The sequence below is a fragment of the Rattus rattus genome, chromosome X, assembly GCF_011064425.1.
Source record: "Rattus rattus isolate New Zealand chromosome X, Rrattus_CSIRO_v1, whole genome shotgun sequence".
In the NCBI taxonomy this organism is placed as follows: domain Eukaryota; kingdom Metazoa; phylum Chordata; class Mammalia; order Rodentia; family Muridae; genus Rattus; species Rattus rattus.
The window spans coordinates 115,456,507-115,476,799 of NC_046172.1; the positions used below are offsets into that span (position 1 = coordinate 115,456,507).

A 20,293-nucleotide genomic window follows, 5' to 3' on the forward strand; every position below is an offset into this window, starting at 1 on the left:
TCTAAAAAAAAAAATTCAAAAAAAAAAGCTTTACTCCTCTACTTCAAATTAGGATTTAAATTGAATGTTATATATATATATATATATATATATATATATATATATATATATATAAATGCTAATTATCAGAAATTCTTGTCATTTAAATACCACCATCACCAACAACAACAACAAACTTAAACCCAAAGTGATTATGAAGAAAGATTTTTCACTTTGGCTTCTCTTTGTGTGGAGATGAGCAAAGCCACATTTGAGAATTTGTATTTCTTCTCATGACGGAGTCATTGCATCGCTAGTGTTCTGAACAGTTAATTACTTCTAGGAGCTGAAATTGAATTTATATGCCAGATTAGGAAATCTACTCAGCTCTTTGAAGTGTGCTTAAGAGGCTTATATTGATAAATAATTGATAGTAGAGGAGATAAAATATAGGTGAAAATGGTGAGAAGAGGGAACAGGGAACTCAAAGCCATTATAAAAAGAAACTTCTACCCCGTTGCATGCACCCAGGCACAGCAAGATGAGAGTAGTTCATTTCTCAACAAGGTTAGAGTGCTTAAATCATGATCTTTTTCCACAGTGAAGCACATGTCTGTTATAAACTGATAAGGTGGCATAGTTGTAGAGCAAAACTCTCATTGATCCTTTGGAGTCTTCCTTTTGAAAATAACTCGAAATCCTGGTTATAGGAGCCACAAGGTACAGGTTCATAGGTATTCCTACCACAAGCCTGGTATCTTTTTCTTTAGGTTAGGGTTTATATGGTATCCATTTTTATATCTGCATTTAGTGTGAACAATAGGTATGTATTTACTGACCAAATGAATGCAGTTAGAAGGTACTAGAATAAAGTTAGTATTTAAGTATTGATTTAATTTTACTGGGTTTTTAAAAAAGGAGTCACTTTTTCAGGTTAAAAAAAATCAAGTTACCTATAGGTAAGTAAAAACAATGATGGTTTAATTCAAGTTACCTATAGGTGAGTAAGAACAATGACGGTTTAATTCAGTTGCTTGCACCTTCCTTCCCTGGAGGAAGCAGACTCGCCAGACCTTACAAGAGGGGTAAGTATTTTGTTCTTGTTTCCAAGGCAATTGTAAGTAATTTAAAGGTAAAGTTATATAATCTATACATTCATGCATTTTCTTTACTATATAGATCTGTCAAATTTTGTTGCTTATGAAAACATTGCTGGACAGTATCAGTTAAAGAAGCGCGATGCTCTATCTGCTGCTCAACAGATCGCTTTCTTATAGCATACTCATTAAGCCCTTCTCCCTATAACAAGCTGATTGGAACCAACTTCGTCCTTAGTGTTTACTATTTTTTACTTATGCCACTAAGATTGATGTTCTGTTTAAAAGGCTATCTTCCAAAATATGTTTTCCAGGATGAGACATTGTATATGGCAGAATAAAATAACTTGCATAGCTCCTTTCTTAATTCCAGTTCTGTCCCCACTCTCCCACCCACTGCCTGTTTAGTATTGGGACCTCTGAGACTCTCCATTGCTCTTTCACATCTGCATTTATAATGGAAGTTGAGAAAGTGATGAAAGGGAAGAGTTAGACGACAGACACAGGAGAGATAAAAGCTCACATTCTGGTAAGTATAGAACAGACAGAGAGGGTTAGCAAACATCTGAACATGAGTTTTGTAATCCATGCGTTCAGAGATAATACAGAGACAGGGCACCACAGGTGTATTCTGTCCAAGAGCATTTTACCCATACTTACTTCTATAAGTAGATTTTGCGCATATATGGAATTAATAACCTCATCCAAACCACTTGTTCCTTAACGCAGGAGCCATATTTGAAATTCATGACCTCCTCTAGACTGTGAGTACAGTAGCATACAGAATTATTACTGTAATTTATTACATAGTTAATAACATTTGAAGAGAGACTTTTTAAGGACTTGACCACATCCAGTAAAACTTGGGGACATGTAACTCAGAGAATGTTTCCTTGGATGTATGATTTGTCTAAACTGGTTTGCAGCAGAGAATGAAGAAAGGATGATGGAGGTGAAACACTGGCATTGGGAGTCCTGTTGGCCTAAGAAGATTGAAGAGAAGGTGACACAGAGATTTTCTTGGGGTGTTACTTAAATGGTGGTATTTGAATATGTATATGCATATATATTCATACAGTACACACTTGTAGCTATAATTATTATTTTGATAATCATAGTTAATTACACATTGTTTCAGATCAAATTTGTTGCTACTCTTAGCAGTGGGTAGACTTTCATAGTTGTAGCTTGTATTTGTGATTGGAAAGCTGTGCTTTAATATAACTCATATTCCTACAACATAGCTTCTCAGTTCCAGGATGGGCCTAGCTTCACAGGCATGTATGTGCATATGTTCCCAAGTGTATTCTCGCTTCAGATAGATGCAATTTCTAAAACAGAAGCAGGTGTGTCCAACTTGTGCTGGTGGGTGACACACACCTATGGGGTAGTTCAGCTATGAATGCGGCTCAACAGAAAATTGTAAAAGTACTCAAGACCTTATGAGATTTGTTTCATAACTTGATCATGAACTCTGTAAATGATGACATCTTGTCACAACATCAAAAATTTGGACATGTCTAATGGAGTGTGAGCCTAACTCTCAGTGGGAAGAACTGAGGACACAGCATTCCACAGATCTAGGAAATGTAATTTACTTACATTGGGCCCCAAATTGTTACGCTGTACAGGGTCCCCTGATCCTGAGCCTGCAAGCTCAGTTATCAGGTTTATTCTTTCCTCAAGTGTGGAGATAATTAATCCTCATCAATAACTACAGTCAACCCATGCTGTGAGCCGGGTCCATTTGGAGACACTTCTAGACACTGGTGGTAGGTGAATGGGGACTCCAAATATACTTTCCAAGCTAGATTTCTGAAACAATTAAAAAACATAGTGCTGTTGTGTGAGGCATGAGAGAAGTAGAGGCTTATGACAAAAGGAAGGGCTGGAAAGATGGCTCACTGCTTGCCCTGCAAGTATAAGGACCTGAGTTCAAATCCTCCGGATCCATGTAAAGCTAGCATGGTGGTAAGCACATTCAATCCTAGTGCTCCTATGGCAAGATAGGAGATTCCCTGGTAGCTTGAGGGCCAGCTAGCTTGGCATATGGAGCTATTGACAACAAAGGTCTTAAACCACAGGGAAGAAAAGGAATGGTAGCCTTCACTCACACTTGCTAGGCATGCTTGATGGCTTGAGTTCAATCCCTGGAACTCACAGAAAGACAGGAGAGAGCTAAATGCATGAAGCATGTCTTCCAGCCATGGGCTGTGTCACATGTTCACACCCACAGATTCTGTACCCACACATAATAATGAGGTGGGAGAGGCTAGAAATATATTTCCCAGTGGTCTCTAAACTCCTGGGCTCACGCTCTCCTTGTGCCTCAGCCTCTCGGAGGGGCTGGAACTAGAGATGTAACACCACAGCCAGTTTAGAAGAGTATATTTAAAAGATGGAATAATGAGTTCAATTTTGAACAGACTGAGTTTGTGGAGCATGTTTAGCATGGAAGTAGGTAGTTCAGGTTGTTATTTGGATCACACAATAGAGAGCAATCAGGGCTGGGGATACATATGTAAGATTTATCAGTAGATAGATGGTAACTGAAATCTTGGGAGCTCACCGCCAAGTGTGGAGTTCAGATGAAGCACAATTGGGACTCATCAGTATATAGGCTCAAGTGGTTCCATGGGTGTGGATGGTATTTTCCAGGCCTTTGCATGGGGCATACCTTAAAATATATTTTGCCAACATGTTGTGATTAGAAATAAATCCAACCAATCTTTCAAGAACTTTCCAGATTTAGAGGAAGTATGAGTCTATGTTGTCATAGTCCAAGCTAGAAGGTACCAAACATCCAAATGTACATTCACACAGAGCAGGGGAGGGGGGAGAAGGAGAAAGAATGGGAAGTGTGCCATTTGAAAGCCTTGTTTCCATGTATCTCATGTGTACACAATGCAAGTGCTCATGAAGGACTTATTCATTCCAATATTGTGACTCCTCCCCCATTGGGGACTCCCCAACTCTATAAGATGAAAGCTGTTACACTATTTTTGGGAGATTTGGACTAGATTCCATGTAGGCTAGCCTCTCAGACATGTGGTTCTAAGCAAAGTCTGGGGATACTTGTAAAACTAGGGACTATTCTTCATTTTTTAAAGAATCATTATTTATTGTATGTGAGTACACTGTAGCTGTCTTCAGATACACCAGAAGAGGCGTCAGATCCCATTACAGATGGTTGTGAGCCACCATGTGGTTCCTGGGATTTGAACTCAGGACCTCTGGAAGAGCAGTCAGTGCTGTTAAGTGTCTTTAGACTTTTGTTTCTTGGTGAAGAGAAAGTGAGGTGTCCTAAATTTCTTTATTGTTTAACAGGCTGCCTTCACCAGAGTTTCTACTTTCCATTTTTAAAGATTGCTATTTTATTAATTTGTCAAAGTGTATGTCTACATGTGTTAGGTATGCACTTGCCCTCAGATGCCACTAGAGGGCATCAAGACCATCTGGAGCTGAAATTACAGGCTTCATGAGCCACCTGATGGGGGTGCTGGGAATTGAAATGTAGTCCCTGGCAAAAACACCAAATTTTCTTAACTATGCCTAGTTTCTAGTTTCTTTCAACATGTACTTGAAAGTCCTTTGTTTCTATTAGATTGGGGGTCGGTCGTTTTTACGTTGACTGGATAGTTCCCCCCATATGAGACTATCATAGAAAGTAACACCTGCCCAGTACTTACTGTATGCCACTTGCTATCTGGGTAATTTATCACAATATATAAAGCCAACCTGAAAGGGAGGTGGTGCATGCCCATTTTATAGTTAGAAAAACTGAGGCCAGAAAGGTTTCCTTTCCCACAGTTTGTGTAAATAGTGGTGCCAGGACTGAAATCTAAATTCGTTTTATTCCATCTCTAATGCTTTTTACCCTGTATCCTCATCCTTCGGAATGTGAGGGAAATAACATTATGCACATAGCAAGTTTTGATCTGCAGTGTCACATTCCTTTGCCTTTTGAGATACTGTACATTCCAGGTCTTTGTATTTGATTCTGCCTTTGCTTGTCCAGTCTGTTCATTGTACCCTTTGTTAGATGTGGGTGCTCAGTGCCATGTGTCCTCTATGCCCTCCTCATTGTCTTTGCTTACTCATTTCCATGACTGCGCTATCATGTTTCAATGGTTTCTACATCTCCTTTCAATCTGATGTTTCCCTTGCTGTACAATTCAGAATCCCACAATTGCCAGCTAAATATCTCCATCAGAAAGTCCTTCGTTAGTGCTTCACCTTAAGCAGAGCCAAAAATTACTCACCCTATCATTTTCGTTTCCTATCTTCACTAACCTCTTCATTAGCTTCTACATTTTTGGTGATGGTTTTCCCTCTTGATGCAGACTTGAAACCTTGACATTGTCTTTTGAATTTTCATACCCATATTAATTGGCCAAGTCCTGCAAATCTACATAATGTCTCTTACTCTTATCCCTTTGCTATCCTATAACTGGATCAAAATCTGCATTTTCAGCAAGGTCTCCTAGTGATTTGTATGTCTGTTAAAAGTTTGAGAAAAGCTTCCAAGTGCAAGTTAGATGAGGGTAAAAAAGAACTGTGCAGTACTTGTTAGAAACATCAATTAACATCCTTGTCATTTTTCACATCTGTGCTTTGCCCATTCTTTCACTGAAGTGGCCTTGGGGACCTATATATTAGGTATACATGGGGGAGTGGGGAAAGAAAAGAGGAGGAAGGAGAGATGGATGGGATGACAGATAGGAGGAGAGGTAATGAAGGAAGGAGAGCAGGACAGAGAAAGGATAAATGAGGATGGGATACTGAACTAGCCATAGAGAGAAGTGGGGAGAGCCAAGCATGCAGGAGCATTTCTGAGTAGCTAATAACTTTGGGGCCTAGGAAACACCTCCTTTGTGGTAAAAGTTAGTCTAGACCTTGCCTCAATTCAGTGCTGTACCAGGGGCAAATATCTCCACTCATGATTTTGCTTCTTCTCTAGGGGGATGGAATGGGTGAATTGTTTCTTGCTTTTACTTTTGCTGTCTTTCTGAGGTCTATCTTTTCTGGTCATTTCCATAAGTCACTGTACAAGGTTTCAAAGAGCCATGGAAGAACTGTACTCAGTGTTTCTAACAGATCCTTCTATTTCAGAAACAGAGTTTATGCTTTGTTTTCAAGCATCAAAGTTTATTTCTGAAATAAAGGTTTTTCTCCCCACTGTATTCTGAACGTTTTCTACAAATGTTAATTTCTCAAATCTAAGTCATTGCTTGCCTTTGAAATTTCAGTGCTGTGGGTCAATTTAATAACGTTACCTAAAGGGTTTTTTTTTGTGGAGGGGGGGAGCTTCAAAAGCTGCCAGATTGGTGTTTCTTTGTTCTTTGAGGAAGTAAGTTTGCCTCATTCACAAAACCTGAAGGTGACAGACACTGAAATCCAGTCATTTAGAGTCTTCCTCCAGCATCATCCAGTTTTATTTTCAAATTTGTTCCTAATAGCACTGACTACCAACTGTCACTCAAGGGTAAAATCCCTGAAAATCTCACCAACACTTCCCAGATCAGTGCTAATGAGCAGCCCAAGCTACTTAGCTAACACCCCATGGCTAAGGGAGATCACAAGGGCTCTCCTTCATCTGTCTCCTTTCCTCTGCTTCCCTTCCATCCTCACATACTCCCTCAACTGCTTATAATTTAAAACAGAAGGTGTTTTACGGTTTGCTATATTTATTGAGTGGTTTTGTGTTTCTTGTTTCTCCTAAAGAAATAGATGAGTGTAATGTTTTGTATTTTCCTCTGCATTTTGGCTTTCAATGTATTTCCTTTTCCTATAGCTCCTGAGTTTTTTCCTCCTCTTTCCTTCTCTTCTTGTTTTCTTCCTCCTCCTCATCTGCCTGTGCCCAGTGATTCTGCCACATATTTGGTTTGGGTACCTTGTTACTTACTTCTCTTGGGATATTATGAAATTCTCTTCCATATGTAGTTTGGAAGTGAAATACTCTAAAAATGTCCCTCTTTCTAAGAATCAAGAGTATTTAAAAAGCTTTTTGTATAGACAGAACAAGTTTCCGTATATTTGATGAGTGGCTCATGAATTGTGTAGCTGACATTATTTGTCACTTTATCATAGTTCTCAGTGGAGGTGGTTTGCATCTTTGTTCCTAGGACTCCTTCTCTTTCAGGGCTGGAGAGATGGCTCACTGGTTAAGATCCCTCCCCAATGCCTTTTCTTTTTCCCTAAAGATAAGGGAGCCCCTTTGAAATTCTGCTAACATCTGTTAGAACTAACACCTACCTTGTAGGTTAACCAAATTACAGTCTCCCTAATGACCTTATCACATTTCAGGGTCCCTGTTTCCTTTGTGGGGTTCCATTGTTCCAGTCTCACTCAACCCTGACTTCAGGTTTGAGATGGTGTTCCAATCGGACTGCTCTGTGATACTGTTTCTTTGTCTTTATACTTATGGGGATCTTTTTGTGTGTCTTGTATCTGTTATCTCTTCCAAGCTTGACCAAGGTTATGAGGTGATACACTGTGTGTATAAATATTTAATAAAATAAGTCAGACAAAATGTGTGTGAAGATATTTCTTTTTTTCTCCCCCCCCAATTTGCAGCTAGCTTGCTCTCTCTCTCTCTCTCTCTCTCTCTCTCTCTCTCTCTCTCTCTCTGTGTGTGTGTGTGTGTGTGTGTGTAGAGTCAACAACAGTTGCTTTATCTCAGACAGATGTTTAGATTTGGAGGACATTCTTTTGCATTTTGCTTGATGGACACAGCGGAATGCAAGCTTTCAAGTCAATCAGGACTATCAAAATTATAGCGCCATGTCACAGATAACATTAGTCTCTTGTCCTATTTTTTTTTCTAACTGGTTCCCTAAATTCCCCTAAGCCAGAAGGTTTGAGGTATGAGATTGTGTGTTTTTAAAGAAAATATTATGGATAAAGACTAATGTTCTCAAGTCAGGAAGAACAATTAGTACCATTCATTAATCAGGGACCATGTTTTGACTCTGGGTCCTGGCTAGGAAATATAAACTGTGAAAGTCACACATATATATGAACCTCAGGCAAATTTATGACTTGTCAGCCTTTTAAGGTTAAATTCTTAACCCCAAATCAGGGCTGGCTTTATATGTGGACTCCAGCACATTCCTCTGGGCCACTGAGCATGCCCCTCCCCAGCCCTTTGCTTAACAGCAGCTCTTGGCCTAATGAGCAAGAAGGATTTCTCCCTCTTATCAGCTGCCTAAAGAGTATCAGCAAGGCTGATGAACAGAGTTTAAGTCAAAACTTGAGTTCTTGAACTGAAAATCTACAAGGTCAGTTTAAAAAGCCCAGCAATGTGGTATCTCTCTAGTCATCAATACCTGTCAAGCAGGCAGACACTTGAGTTCAAACAAATAGTAATAGTTGCCAAAACCATCAACAGTCTAATTAAGTTTCCTAATAGTTCCTTCCTTCTTTGTTTAGTTCTTCTATAAATAGCCTTCCTATATTCTTTAATGAGCTTTCAGTGTGTGCCTGGAGGTTGTTATGGTCATGTGGGAGTTTTTGATTGTCAGATGGTGATGATGATGATGATGATGAAGGTAAGAGTATTTATACTTTTGGCCCAGATTTTAGAAGGGGCTGCCAGAGGAAGACAAGTAGACAACCTACTACTTATTGCCTTTGTTTCTTTCTGAACTGGATTTTTGAATGGCTTGTGAAGTCAACTTGCCATGAAATCAGAGAATTCTTTGTGCCTCAAATTGTACTGACTTTTGAAAACGGAAAGAAAGTGCCTGTTTCTGAGATCTGCTTGGCATCCAGGCTCAGACTAACAGAATAAATATTTTAGGATATTCACTACACATCATAGTGAAAGCCCCCTGTCTTTCATCTTCTGTGTTTGCATTTTTTTCAGATGCAATAATGAAAACATTTTTTTGATTCTGTTGTGTTATTGAAAATCCTATTTACATAAACAGGCATTGTTGTGGCTTAGAGAAGAATGTGGGGTCCCATTCTTTAGCTCCTTGTATATCTTTGCTAAGGCTTGTCTAAATAGAAGTAATGACGTTTTAGTCTAAGCAGCTTTTCTCATTTAGGTAAGCAGGGTGGTTTGAAATCTCAGTTTACTAGATAATTGAGTCTCTTCTTCTAATTTCAGGCATGCAGGTTGCTCTCTTTATAGTAAAGACCCTAAAAATCTAGTAATCTCCTCAGGCATCCATTTGGTAATAAAATCTAGTGCATTTTCAGGGGTTAATTTTCATTACAATTGCATGTTGTCTCCCTACCCCCACGCTGGAGGAAATTCTGCTATCTTCTAGGGTCTGGTTTCCTCACACTGCAAAAGCACACTTTAAAAAACCATCTAAGAATCCTGCTAGAAATACTAGGTCTAGAGGAAATTTAAATGGATTCAGATTCATGCTCATTACACAACTTTCATTTAGAGTTTTTAATAGCCTTGTCATATTTCTTGGAAAATCATATGCCTGACTTTGCCAGATTTGGGTTTCTGCTTTGAATGAGGAAAAAAAAAGATTGATAACTAAAGTGTAGCCTAAGTATTTCTATTGTATCCTACACACACACACACACACACCCCACACACACATAGACACAAACACACACAAGTAAATAAATGAAATGAAATAAAATAAAATAAAGAACCAAAGCTCCCAAACCAGTCACCTACCCAAAATACCTCAGAAGTCGTCTGGTGCATAGCTAGGTGGGAAAAACTTTAAAAAAAAAAAAAAAAGAAAGAAAGAGAGAAAAGAAAAGACCCAGGTCTCTTTCACATCTGCTAGTCATTCTAACTGGTGTGACTTCAATTCAGCAAGTTTTTATTGGGCACCTGTGGTGGGGGTGGTGCTAATAATCGTTAACATTTATTGAGCCAGGCACTGTGCTAAGCCTTTTATGGGCAACATCTCACTTAATCCTCACAACAGCACTACCAGGTGCTACATCTTTTCCCTCCATTTCACAGATGAGGAAAACAAGGCTTAGAGAGGTTTAGTTACTTGTTTTGATCAAGTAGGCACACAATGAATTAAACCCAGTTCTTTTTCACTCCAGAATCACATCCTTTCCTTTATTGTCATGATAGGTTGAGCATTTTTAGGAAACTTGTTTTGAAAATTGAGTATGTATGAGATGCTAAGGATTCAATGTCAAATACTCCATTATCCCTGTTTTTGACAGGGAAAGGAGATGCATAGAAAGATGAAGCTCTCTATACTTGTTGAAGGGAAGGAGGCGTGCCTAGAAAAACCAGTGTCTTGAACTGGTTGTGATGTTGCCTTCTGAATACACTTTTGTAGCCTGTGGCCATAGGCATCTCTTTCCTGCTTAGTGAAAGTTGTTCTTCCAATGGAACTCCTTACGTGCTTATGCTAATCTCTTTCCTTCTGTGCCCCAGCCCACTGTAGCATTAGCTATCTTGAAACCAGCACTCCTTAGATATGCATGGTCGGGGGAGGGGAATAATTGGCCCCATCTTTCCCTTGTCACTATTTCTCCTTTATTTTCAATTTCATTGCAAGAAAGGCTAAAATTAAATGAGGCAGACATTCCTGAACCAGATCACTGTATCTCAAGAGCTGGAGGCAAGTCCTAAGAGTGGCAATCCGCAGGGAGACTATGGGTCCAGACAAGTGCATTCAACTAGATCTGGACTCCCAAGAGCTCTATTTCTGCCTCATCCACAGTTTGATAAGATATTCAACTTCCTATGGAATATTTTTTGAGTTTTTCAGTTAAAATTATGGCAAAGGATGGGGACAGCCCCAAGTCTCCTGTATGGATAATTTATTTTGTTTTCATAGTTTCTAAAGAGAGCAACAAAGAAAAAAGAAAAAACTCTTACACTTTCCTCAGTTTTAGAAAACATTGGGTCTCTCTCTCTCTCTCTCTCTCTCTCTCTCTCTCTCTCTCTCTCTCTCTCTCTGTGTGTGTGTGTGTGTGTGTTTGAAATCATATTCTTTGACTTCAAACCTCAGCCTACCAAAACTCATGTCTCCAGTCTTCTTGCAGTCTGCAATGTTTTCCTTGTCAACTCCCTTCTCAAGCACTCTCTCCTCTATTAAATCTCTTCCATAGAAAGAGGATATCACCAGGTTTCGACTTTAGTGAAATGCCCGAGGGTGACCAATTAGTGAGAATTTTGATTCCTTTTACATGGGTGAGTGTGGCGAGGTCCATTCCAGCTCTTTGGATTCAAGTTCTAACACAACACTATGGTGAAGACTGATAACATTACTGGAGCATTTACCTAGCTATTCCCCAAGATGGCATGAACGCCACAGCACTGGAGCACATCCAGTCATTCGGATAAGCTGAAAGACGAGACAAATGAAATGATTGATAGCAGCTCTTCTCGCATAGGGTTAGAAAGAGCATTTGGTTTTCTTGTGGTTGCTGTCTGCTTAGACGCAGTATGCATGCTTCACTAACAAGGCAACCCACTCCCCTTCCCACAATCTCTATCCTAAGGAAAGAGGAACGATATAATAGAGGCCGCGGATTATTTACAGTGGCTGAGAATGTAATTACAAGGTGCAATGGCTTGAAACTGAAATGTAGGTTAGCCATTAGAGCTGGGGAAAGCATCTTCACGGTAAGGACAATTGGGCATCGGAAAGATTTGCCAGCGAGCTGGTTAAATAGCATCTCCAGAAATGCTAAGGAGTAAGGCAGGGGGAATGTGAATTAAAATCCAAACTCAGTGTTGGGCTCAGGTCCAGACTCATGGGCAGCTTTCATTACTGCCCAGCTTCCTTTCTGATTATTTAATTGCTAATCTCTTGAAAAAGATTTTTTTCATGTATCCAAAACAAGTCTAATTTGTTAAGCACTAGATAACAAATGCCTTTGAGCATCGAGAAGGAGGCATTTGGATTGGTCCCAACAGCCTCCTATTGGACTTTCTGGAATATGGGCCAACAACTGAGGCAGTGTTGTTGTTTTTCATATTTCACTTCTGCAGAGCTTCTAACTCCGTATATTATGTAAGAATTGTAGTTAAAGACAGCGTGTTATATTAGTATATTTACCTTAGGGGTGACCTTCAATAGAATTTGGTTTGTGTCCATGTTCCTTGTTCATCTTTTATTTGATTTTTACTTTTTGTTGTTGTTTCTTACATCCCCTTCCCTGTCCCTTCTATACTCTGTCTCTCTATCTCCTTTGCTTTGCTGGAGGAAGGTTCTTAAAAAACGCTTTTTAAGCAGGGAGGTCATATTTAGGATTGTTGCATGTGAACACAGCACTCGCTAGAACATCCTCCGGGTGAAACATCTAGACAGCATTAGGCTGATGCTTTTAGGTGAGGTAGAAGGGGGGATGGTGTATGTTTCCCAAGGCTGCCAAAACATACTCCCTCCAATTTGATGACTGCAAACATGGGCTCTGTTCCCTCACCTCCCACACTTCTGGAGATCAGAAATCCAAGGAAGGCTGTCAAGCAGCCGTGCCTTTCTGAAGACCGGGGAAGGAATTTTTCCTTGCATCTGAGCTCCTGGTGGCTCCTTTTCTGTGGCTATATCCTTACCACCTCTGCCTCCATCTTCACATGTCCTTCTCTTGCCATGTGTCTTTACATAGATGCCTGTCATTGGACTTAGCCTCCACCAAGATTATCCAGAATAACCTCATCTCCAGATTCTTAATTATTTCTTTGAAGACCCCCTTTTTGTCCAAATAAGGTCACAATGGTGCGTTTCAGGAGCTGGGCATAGACATATCTTTTTATGAGATGGCACTAGTACATGTGAGCTTTCTGGGCCCTCTTGAATCACATCATCTTAGGGGACCCTGATACTCGAAGGGAATTTGTTCAAGGAATGCTTAAAGTAGGTTGTCAGATGTCAGAGTTTTCCAAAGAAGGATGTGTATAGTACCTGCTGCTAACCCATTTTTTTTCACATGATTAAACTGAGGACATGGGGAGTCAAAAAGTCATTTTGGATCCAAAGAAAAGAGTTTTGAAGCACAATAGGCTACCATGCATAGATTTTTGTCTTATGACTTCAGATTTTTTTCCTTGAAAAGTCTATTTTCTTTCCTAAACACTTTAGCCACAGGAAAGCAATTACTGCTTATTACCAACCTGAAAAGCCTTTTCACAGGATCTGCGGGATCAAGGTGATGGTGCACTTTTGGCGTGCTGCAGCTTCCCACCTCTTCTTTGTGATTTGCTGCAGTACTAGCAATAGGGAGATTTGTAAGCCAGAAACATCTGTGAAACAAAAGACGGCCTTTTTAGGTACAGGCTCAAAATACAGATATGGCCTGTATACACAGTGGTTAATATAGCTTGTGCAGATGAGACCTTCTTGGTAGAAACGGTTTCATATTTGCTTATGACAAAGGGAGCAGTTTGTACATTCCTGGCTATGAAACATCTACTTCTCTTCTGATGGGGAAAACTTAGGCAGGTAATGTGACTAGTAAGTAAGAGAATGGCCTTCATGGACGTATAGAGAGATCACTACTGCAGAATTTCTTCGGTGATCTCTGATATGGCTATCCAAATTGTATTTGAATGCCTTAAGAGACAGGAGTCCCATTGTTGACTCTTCACAAGTCCAATAGTCAGCATTTGAGTGTACCATAGACCAGGCTCCATTCCATCGCTTCACAACCTGTGTGTCACAACCCCATTGCAAGAAACTTCTGTCTCCAAAAATATTTACGTTATGATTCACAACAGTAGCAAAATTACAATTATCAAGTAACAACAAAAATAATTTTATGGCTTGGGGTCACCATAACATGAGGAACTGTATTAAAGGGTCATAGCGTTTGGAAGGTTGAGAATCACTGTTCTAGACCATGACAAGAAATGCAGACATGGTCAAGATTCAGTTCGGCCCATGGACTCACACAGCTCATAGCAGGAATAAGACAAAAACATCATTGACCGCAGAGCTTAGCTAGCAAAACAGATTATCAGATAGGCACAAAGTGTATTGAAACACATCAGAGATAGCATACCTCTTAGGGTTTATTCGGAGGGAAGGGAAAATTTTCATGAAATAGCATACTACTTACACGAGGGAGACTTGGTGGGTAAAACTTTAATAGCTAAAACAGGAACTAACAGCCAATGAAGATGAGTTAAAAGGGCATGCATGGAGACAATCATTTCGGAAATCTTAAAGAAGACTTTCATTTAGTCCTTGCAAGCACATTGAGATGTAGCAGTTGCCTGTCTTTTTGAAAAGATAAAAGAATCGCGGGTTTAGAGATGAAGTGATCTGCTAAAGGTCCCATGTGAGGCTGTATAGTGGCCAATGGCTGTTGCATTATAGCCTTGTTGGCTTGGTGTCAGTCTTTCTCTTTGCCACTGCATGCCATAGTATAAGGATGCTGACTGTCAGGACATGGCTAATGAAAATACAGACCTAGAGAAGAGCATGTTGGTACTCTGTGGGTTGCAGAACTGTGGAGCCCTACTTGTTGGAAATGCTTTGTTTCCATATTCATGCGCTATTGGCAAAGCTTTTGGGATGGAGGAGAATATAGTCTGCTGCTTCTTTTGTGCCCTCTCAGAGTCCCATCTCGTGCCCTTACTGAACACTGGCTATCCTGTGCTTGCAAAATGTCAGCTCTTGAGGCCAGACCCTTTGAGAAAAAGCAGGCCCAGATTTGGAAAGTCAACTTGCTTAACTCACAGATGATTTTGCAACAGAGCAGAAGATAACGCTTGATCTTTGATGTGAAAGAAACCCCTCCCCAATGGTGTGATCTCATTGTGATTTCATTGAGAAGGAAGAGCTGAGCCCTTAGGTTTATACTAGGATATTGAAATTCTCTGCTGTCACTCTGGTTCGTGTGTTTGAAGATTGCATCTCAAAAATTAAAAAGAAAAATTATCCATCTTTTGAAAGACAGGATCTTAGCTACTTATCTGTGTAGCATAATAATTAGGGAGTCACTAGGGAAGACAGTGAAATTACCTTAGCGTAGTCCCTCTGGAAGAAATCTAAACTAAAAGAATATTCTGTGTTCAACTTCACATGATTACCACTGGTTTTCAGTCCAACTCTAGCTTCATGCTCCAATTCAATTGTCATTATATTAAGGGGTTCCCCTACCATTTACAAAGCTGTGTGTGTGTGTGTGTGTGTGTGTGTGTGTGTGTGTGTGTGTGTGTGAATTCTTCCATTATTGTAAAATTCAACCCAGTGTTATCAATGAATCTGACCTATTTCTTTTCAACAGAAGACTCCTGACAGTGAAAGGGAAGGGCCTGAAGCCCAAACCACAATCAGTCCCTTGAGATTAAAAGATGAGTCAGTGAAAGGTCTTTCCCTCAAGGAACTTAAGTCCAGAGAAGGCAGATAAATATAGCTGTGAATTGAGTTAGAATGTGAGAAGTATCAATAAAAGAGGGACTGTGCCATGGAAATTCAAAGGTCTAAATCTTTTGGACTTATATGAGTACACTGTCACTGTCATCAGACACACCAGGAAAGGGCATCAGATCCCATTACAGATGATTATGAGCTACTATGTGGTTGCTGGGAAGTGAACTCAGGATCCCTAGAAGGGTAGTTAATGCTTTTAACCGCCGAGCCATCTCTCCAGCCCCTGGAGTCTGTCTTTTTCTGCTCACAAGAAAATTCTCTACCACAGGACTCCAATCCAAACACAACTAGGAGTGATGGTGCGATAAGTCCGCCTTACCACTTCTTTACATTCTAGTTAGGCCAGGTTCCTTGGAGTGTTGAACATTCCACCTAGTTACTATTCCCCATACCCTTGCTCCATTTTCATGGAGAATTTGAAATAAATAGAATGGCCTGACCAGAAATGGACATGTCTCTGAACAAATGCATAAAGAAAGATATAGGCGCAGGAAGTCCACTTTGTCATCTTAGAAGTGGAAAGAGGTGAGGTGACAAGGTAGCAATGGGAAGGGGAGAGACCAGAACTTTTTAAAAAGAGGCAGCAGGAGCTCAGGGTTGACAGCACAAACTGCTGTTGCATAAGACCAGAGTTCAGGTCCCAGAGCATGTCAGATGCCTGACAAAGGGCTGATTACCACAAGTCTAGTGTATCTGACTCCTTCTTCTGGCTACCATGGGCACTGCACTCCCTGCGGCAAGCACACACACACACACACACACACACACACACACACACACACACACACAGATAGTGAAATTCTAAAGCAGAATCAATTGAATATCTCAATGCTTGGCTATAGCAGATTAAGATGAACTAAGATATCTAGAATGATTAGAGGTCTAATTAGGAATCCTTAGAATTATCTATGAAGTCTAGGGAAGGGACCATGTCTTTCCCATTGTATTGCATTGGGCATGATTCTTGGCACAATGTTGGCAACCAGTGAATACTGGATGAATGACTTTTTCAACAGATTGCCAGATTGAGTATAGTCCATGAATTTGTCTTTCCAGAGTGCCTACCTACTGATTCTTGGGTATGAGGTCTAGAAAGAACCACTTTGTGAGGAGGAACGTGTGTGTGTGTATGCACGCATGCGGGCACACGCAAATCTGGGAATTTAACTTTTCCCTGGGCATGAAATGATAGGCAGTTAGTTGGCAGTTGGCAGTGCAGATAAAGGTAATTCATCCTTTAATTCTCAAGCCTAGAGAATGGCTTATCTCTAGGGTTGCTTTAAACTTCCAATACTCCAGTGTAGTAGCGACATTTTGGCCTCCCTTTTATAGAAGCCGAGTCTATGGCAGCCCCAGGCATAGTCTTTGATTTAAAGTCTGAGCTCTTGATATCCAGGTGCACCCTCTACAAGGTCATGTTCTTTCAGGCTAAATAACCTTCTGCTGGATTCCCTAAGATCATTTCTTTATCAGCGATGATCACTTTCCCCAATGGTTTCAAGTGCAGCCATTTCTTTCATCTGTATTCCTAGCTTGATTAGTGAGAAATTAATGAGCATGTAAGATTTGATTTAGATAATGATTAATTAGGGGAAAAGGTGCCATTCTAATAGCAAGCCACTATTATATGCTAAGAAAATTAGTTAATATTTTTGGATGGCAAATTGACTTGTCCTTTGTTAAAAACATCCTTTTAAAATGTCTGATACATTTTATATATAATTTTAATAAACATGTGTTAGTGTCCCTACAAGTCATGAAGTAATCGGGTTTTTTTTTTATCATTATATTCCTTTGTACAATATTACCTCATGTTAATATTGTATTTTTATTTTCAGCACAGTGTTTCTTTGTTAGGGAAAAAACCCCACTGTTCATAAAGCAGACCTTGACAATGAAATGTGTCAAATCATCATACATACATACTCACATATATGGAAAAGATGTCAATTTTCATTGTTACTGAACCCTGACAGTTTTTTTTTCTGTTGCTGTTTGAATATGCTGTATCTGCTCTTACAGAAGCGTAAGGATCAAGGTCTACATGAATATTTTTTCTGTTTTGATGTGCTATTTAATATGATTTTGACAATTTATTGTCATTAGTTAAATTTGTAGTCTCGCAAAATCATCAACATCTAGAACATAATCAAGTTAATTAGAGAACTGAAGGACTTGAAGTGACCTTGAGGGCCTACTCTATCCATTTCTCAATCTCAGGCTATGAGACTAATTATCCTAAATAGCACTCTTCGTCATATTATGCCCCTTGCTTAAAAACCTTTACTTGTCCGTTGTTTGCCCTGTGGTTGGACCGATAGGTCTTGGCTTGCATTCAAGGCCTTTCAAATTTGGGCCTTTCTTGCCTTAGTAACTATAGCTTAGATTGCAGCCTGTCTCTGGCCAAGTTGGCCCATCTACTCTTCTAGTGCTTCTCTAAATCCTTTCCATCCTCTATGCTCTAACTCAAGCCCCATGTCCTCTTGGGCATTTCCTTTGATCACTCCCCCAGAGTGTCTGATGAGTATTCTCTTAGCTAGACAATATTGTCGTATTACATATTTTAAAAACCAACACTATTGATGTATAATTTGTAAACAATAAGGTGTGCCTATTCTAAGTCATGACTTTTGACAAAGATGTATACACTCTTCTAACCACTGCTTCAATTAAACTATAGATTATTTTCATCACTTCAGAAAATGTACTGCATATTTTGTCACATAACCATGGACCAATTTGTTCTCTAGTTATTTTGGGGTGTGAAAGTCTGGTCTCCACATGAATTTATTTAATTTGAATTCACACTTATTGGAGGTTTACTCATAACAAGAAGACTAAGATATTTATTTAATCTTTGAAGAAAAGAGTGATAGTAATCCCATTTTACAGATAAGGACAACAAACCTATAAAGGTGAAGTAGGCTGCTCATGCTTGCACAGCTGGCAAATGGTAAGGACTAGACTCTAAGCACTTTGATCTATGGAATAAGAAGTGCTTTTGCTTGTTCCTGCTATTAGTGCTTTTAGAAATGCTGACCTCCTGTCTTGGAATAAAATCCAATAGTACTGATGTATTCATGGAGAGTCATGCACAGAGTCATACGTTAATTATGGAAGAGGAATAGACTTTCTTACTACTTCACAGCCTTGGTGGAGTTGACTAAGGAAGGTTGGTGGCAGCTGAAAATGTCAGATCTTTACATGGAGGCAACAGAAAGCAAGAGCTGGGCCCAATGGGAAGAGCAGGAAAAAAGACTTAAGGTCAAGATAATTAGAAATCTATGCTGTGGAGTTCCTTCAAATGGAAGAGGTGTTTGTTTATAGTCAAGATGCTTGGAGATGTTTTGAAGATCAAAGTTATAAAATTGTGCAGATTTAAAACTGGCAGAGATATCTCCACTGCCCTACACAGGCAGACACACAGTTCTTGATATTCTTCTCAGTCTACAACTCCCATTAATTCAACGGTACATACATCAGTTGACTGAGATCACCGAGACATTTCTAAGGAGATGAGAGTCCCTCTCTGCTCTTTAAGAACTTACAATGTAGAGGAGTAGAGTTATACTATAAAGATTTGTTTTCATCCTTCAAAACAAGTGGAATTTAGTAACCCTGTAATGACTTTAGTTATTTTTTTTTTAGCATCTGAGAATGAGAGTTATTAAGTTTCTCAAAATTGACCTCCTCTGACTTATTGCACAGTGAACTCATCTATTTACTGCCATGCTAGGATGTTTCCCTTTAACCTTTTCTTTATCATGTGCTTAAAGAATGCATCCCTATTTATTGTCCTTTGTTCTTTATTTTACAAATTGTTTTATGTGTGTGGGTATTTTGCTTGGATATGTCTGTGTACCGCATGCATGTAGTACCTATGTTAGCCAGAAGAGGACAATGTATCCTTTGAGATTGGACTTATCAGACTGTTGTGAGCCACCTAGTGGGTGCTGGCAATTGAACCTGGGGCTTTTGGAATGGCAGCTGGTGCTCTAAACAACAGAACGAGCATCTATAGTATGTCTTTTGTTGGTGGCATCTTATTTCTTCAATTGATCTTTTTGGCTATTGCCATTATAAACATGTAGAGTTCTTAGTGTGTCTCCTTAACTATTTGCCCCATGATTTACTTGGTATTCATTCCATTTAGGAATCAGTTCCTTTATTTAGTTGAGGAGATTCCCTCTAAATTTCTTCTCCATTCTATTTTGCTTTGTTACTTCCTGCAAATGCTCACAACACGGAAGTGGTTAAATTTCAGTATTGTTAGTTCATTTAGGAATGAATAGTACTTCTATGTTGAATTTGTCATGAGGAATTTTTGACAAAAAAAATTGTCTATGGATTATAGGAAATTTATTTACAACAGATTATTTTTTTCCATTAGGTATATATTCCTTTGATAGGAAATCCTGAATCCTCATCATTTATGATTGTCTTTATTTCCTTGATTCTATAGCCAACTCTTGGTCCCTAAGATCAATTGTTCTGGTTTATTGATTGACCAGGCAGTTATAATTGTAACAATGTAAATATTGCTATATATTCACATTTACATTTGGATATGAATATATTTATGTACATCTTCATGACATTTAGCGTCATTCCGGTAGAGTTTGCATTTGAAGTTTTATTCCATTTAAATGCTTTTAGCCAACCTGATGAGATGACGAGGTTTCCAGAACTTGGCCAAGAGATACAGTGCTGGCATCCAAAATAAAAATATGGATGATTGTATCCATAGCAGATCAAACTGGTGTCACCATAGCTTAGAATCATTCTCGACCTTCTGAGGTGTATTGAAGAACATTCCATTACCTTATAAGATCTTAGCCACACAGCATTTCATAGAAGAAAAAAATTCAACCCTGTATTCCTCCCATAACC

General features: G+C 39.3%; 1 protein-coding gene across 1 annotated transcript in view; it reads left to right on the forward strand.

Annotated features, from left to right (window-relative positions):
* The window catches only part of Gpc3 (glypican 3), a 352,864-nt gene that overhangs the window by 6,268 nt on the left and 326,303 nt on the right, over positions 1-20,293 (forward strand). The window contains 1 exon segment of the mRNA XM_032890339.1: positions 14,674-14,688. Within this exon segment, the coding sequence (XP_032746230.1) occupies positions 14,674-14,688 (15 nt within the window).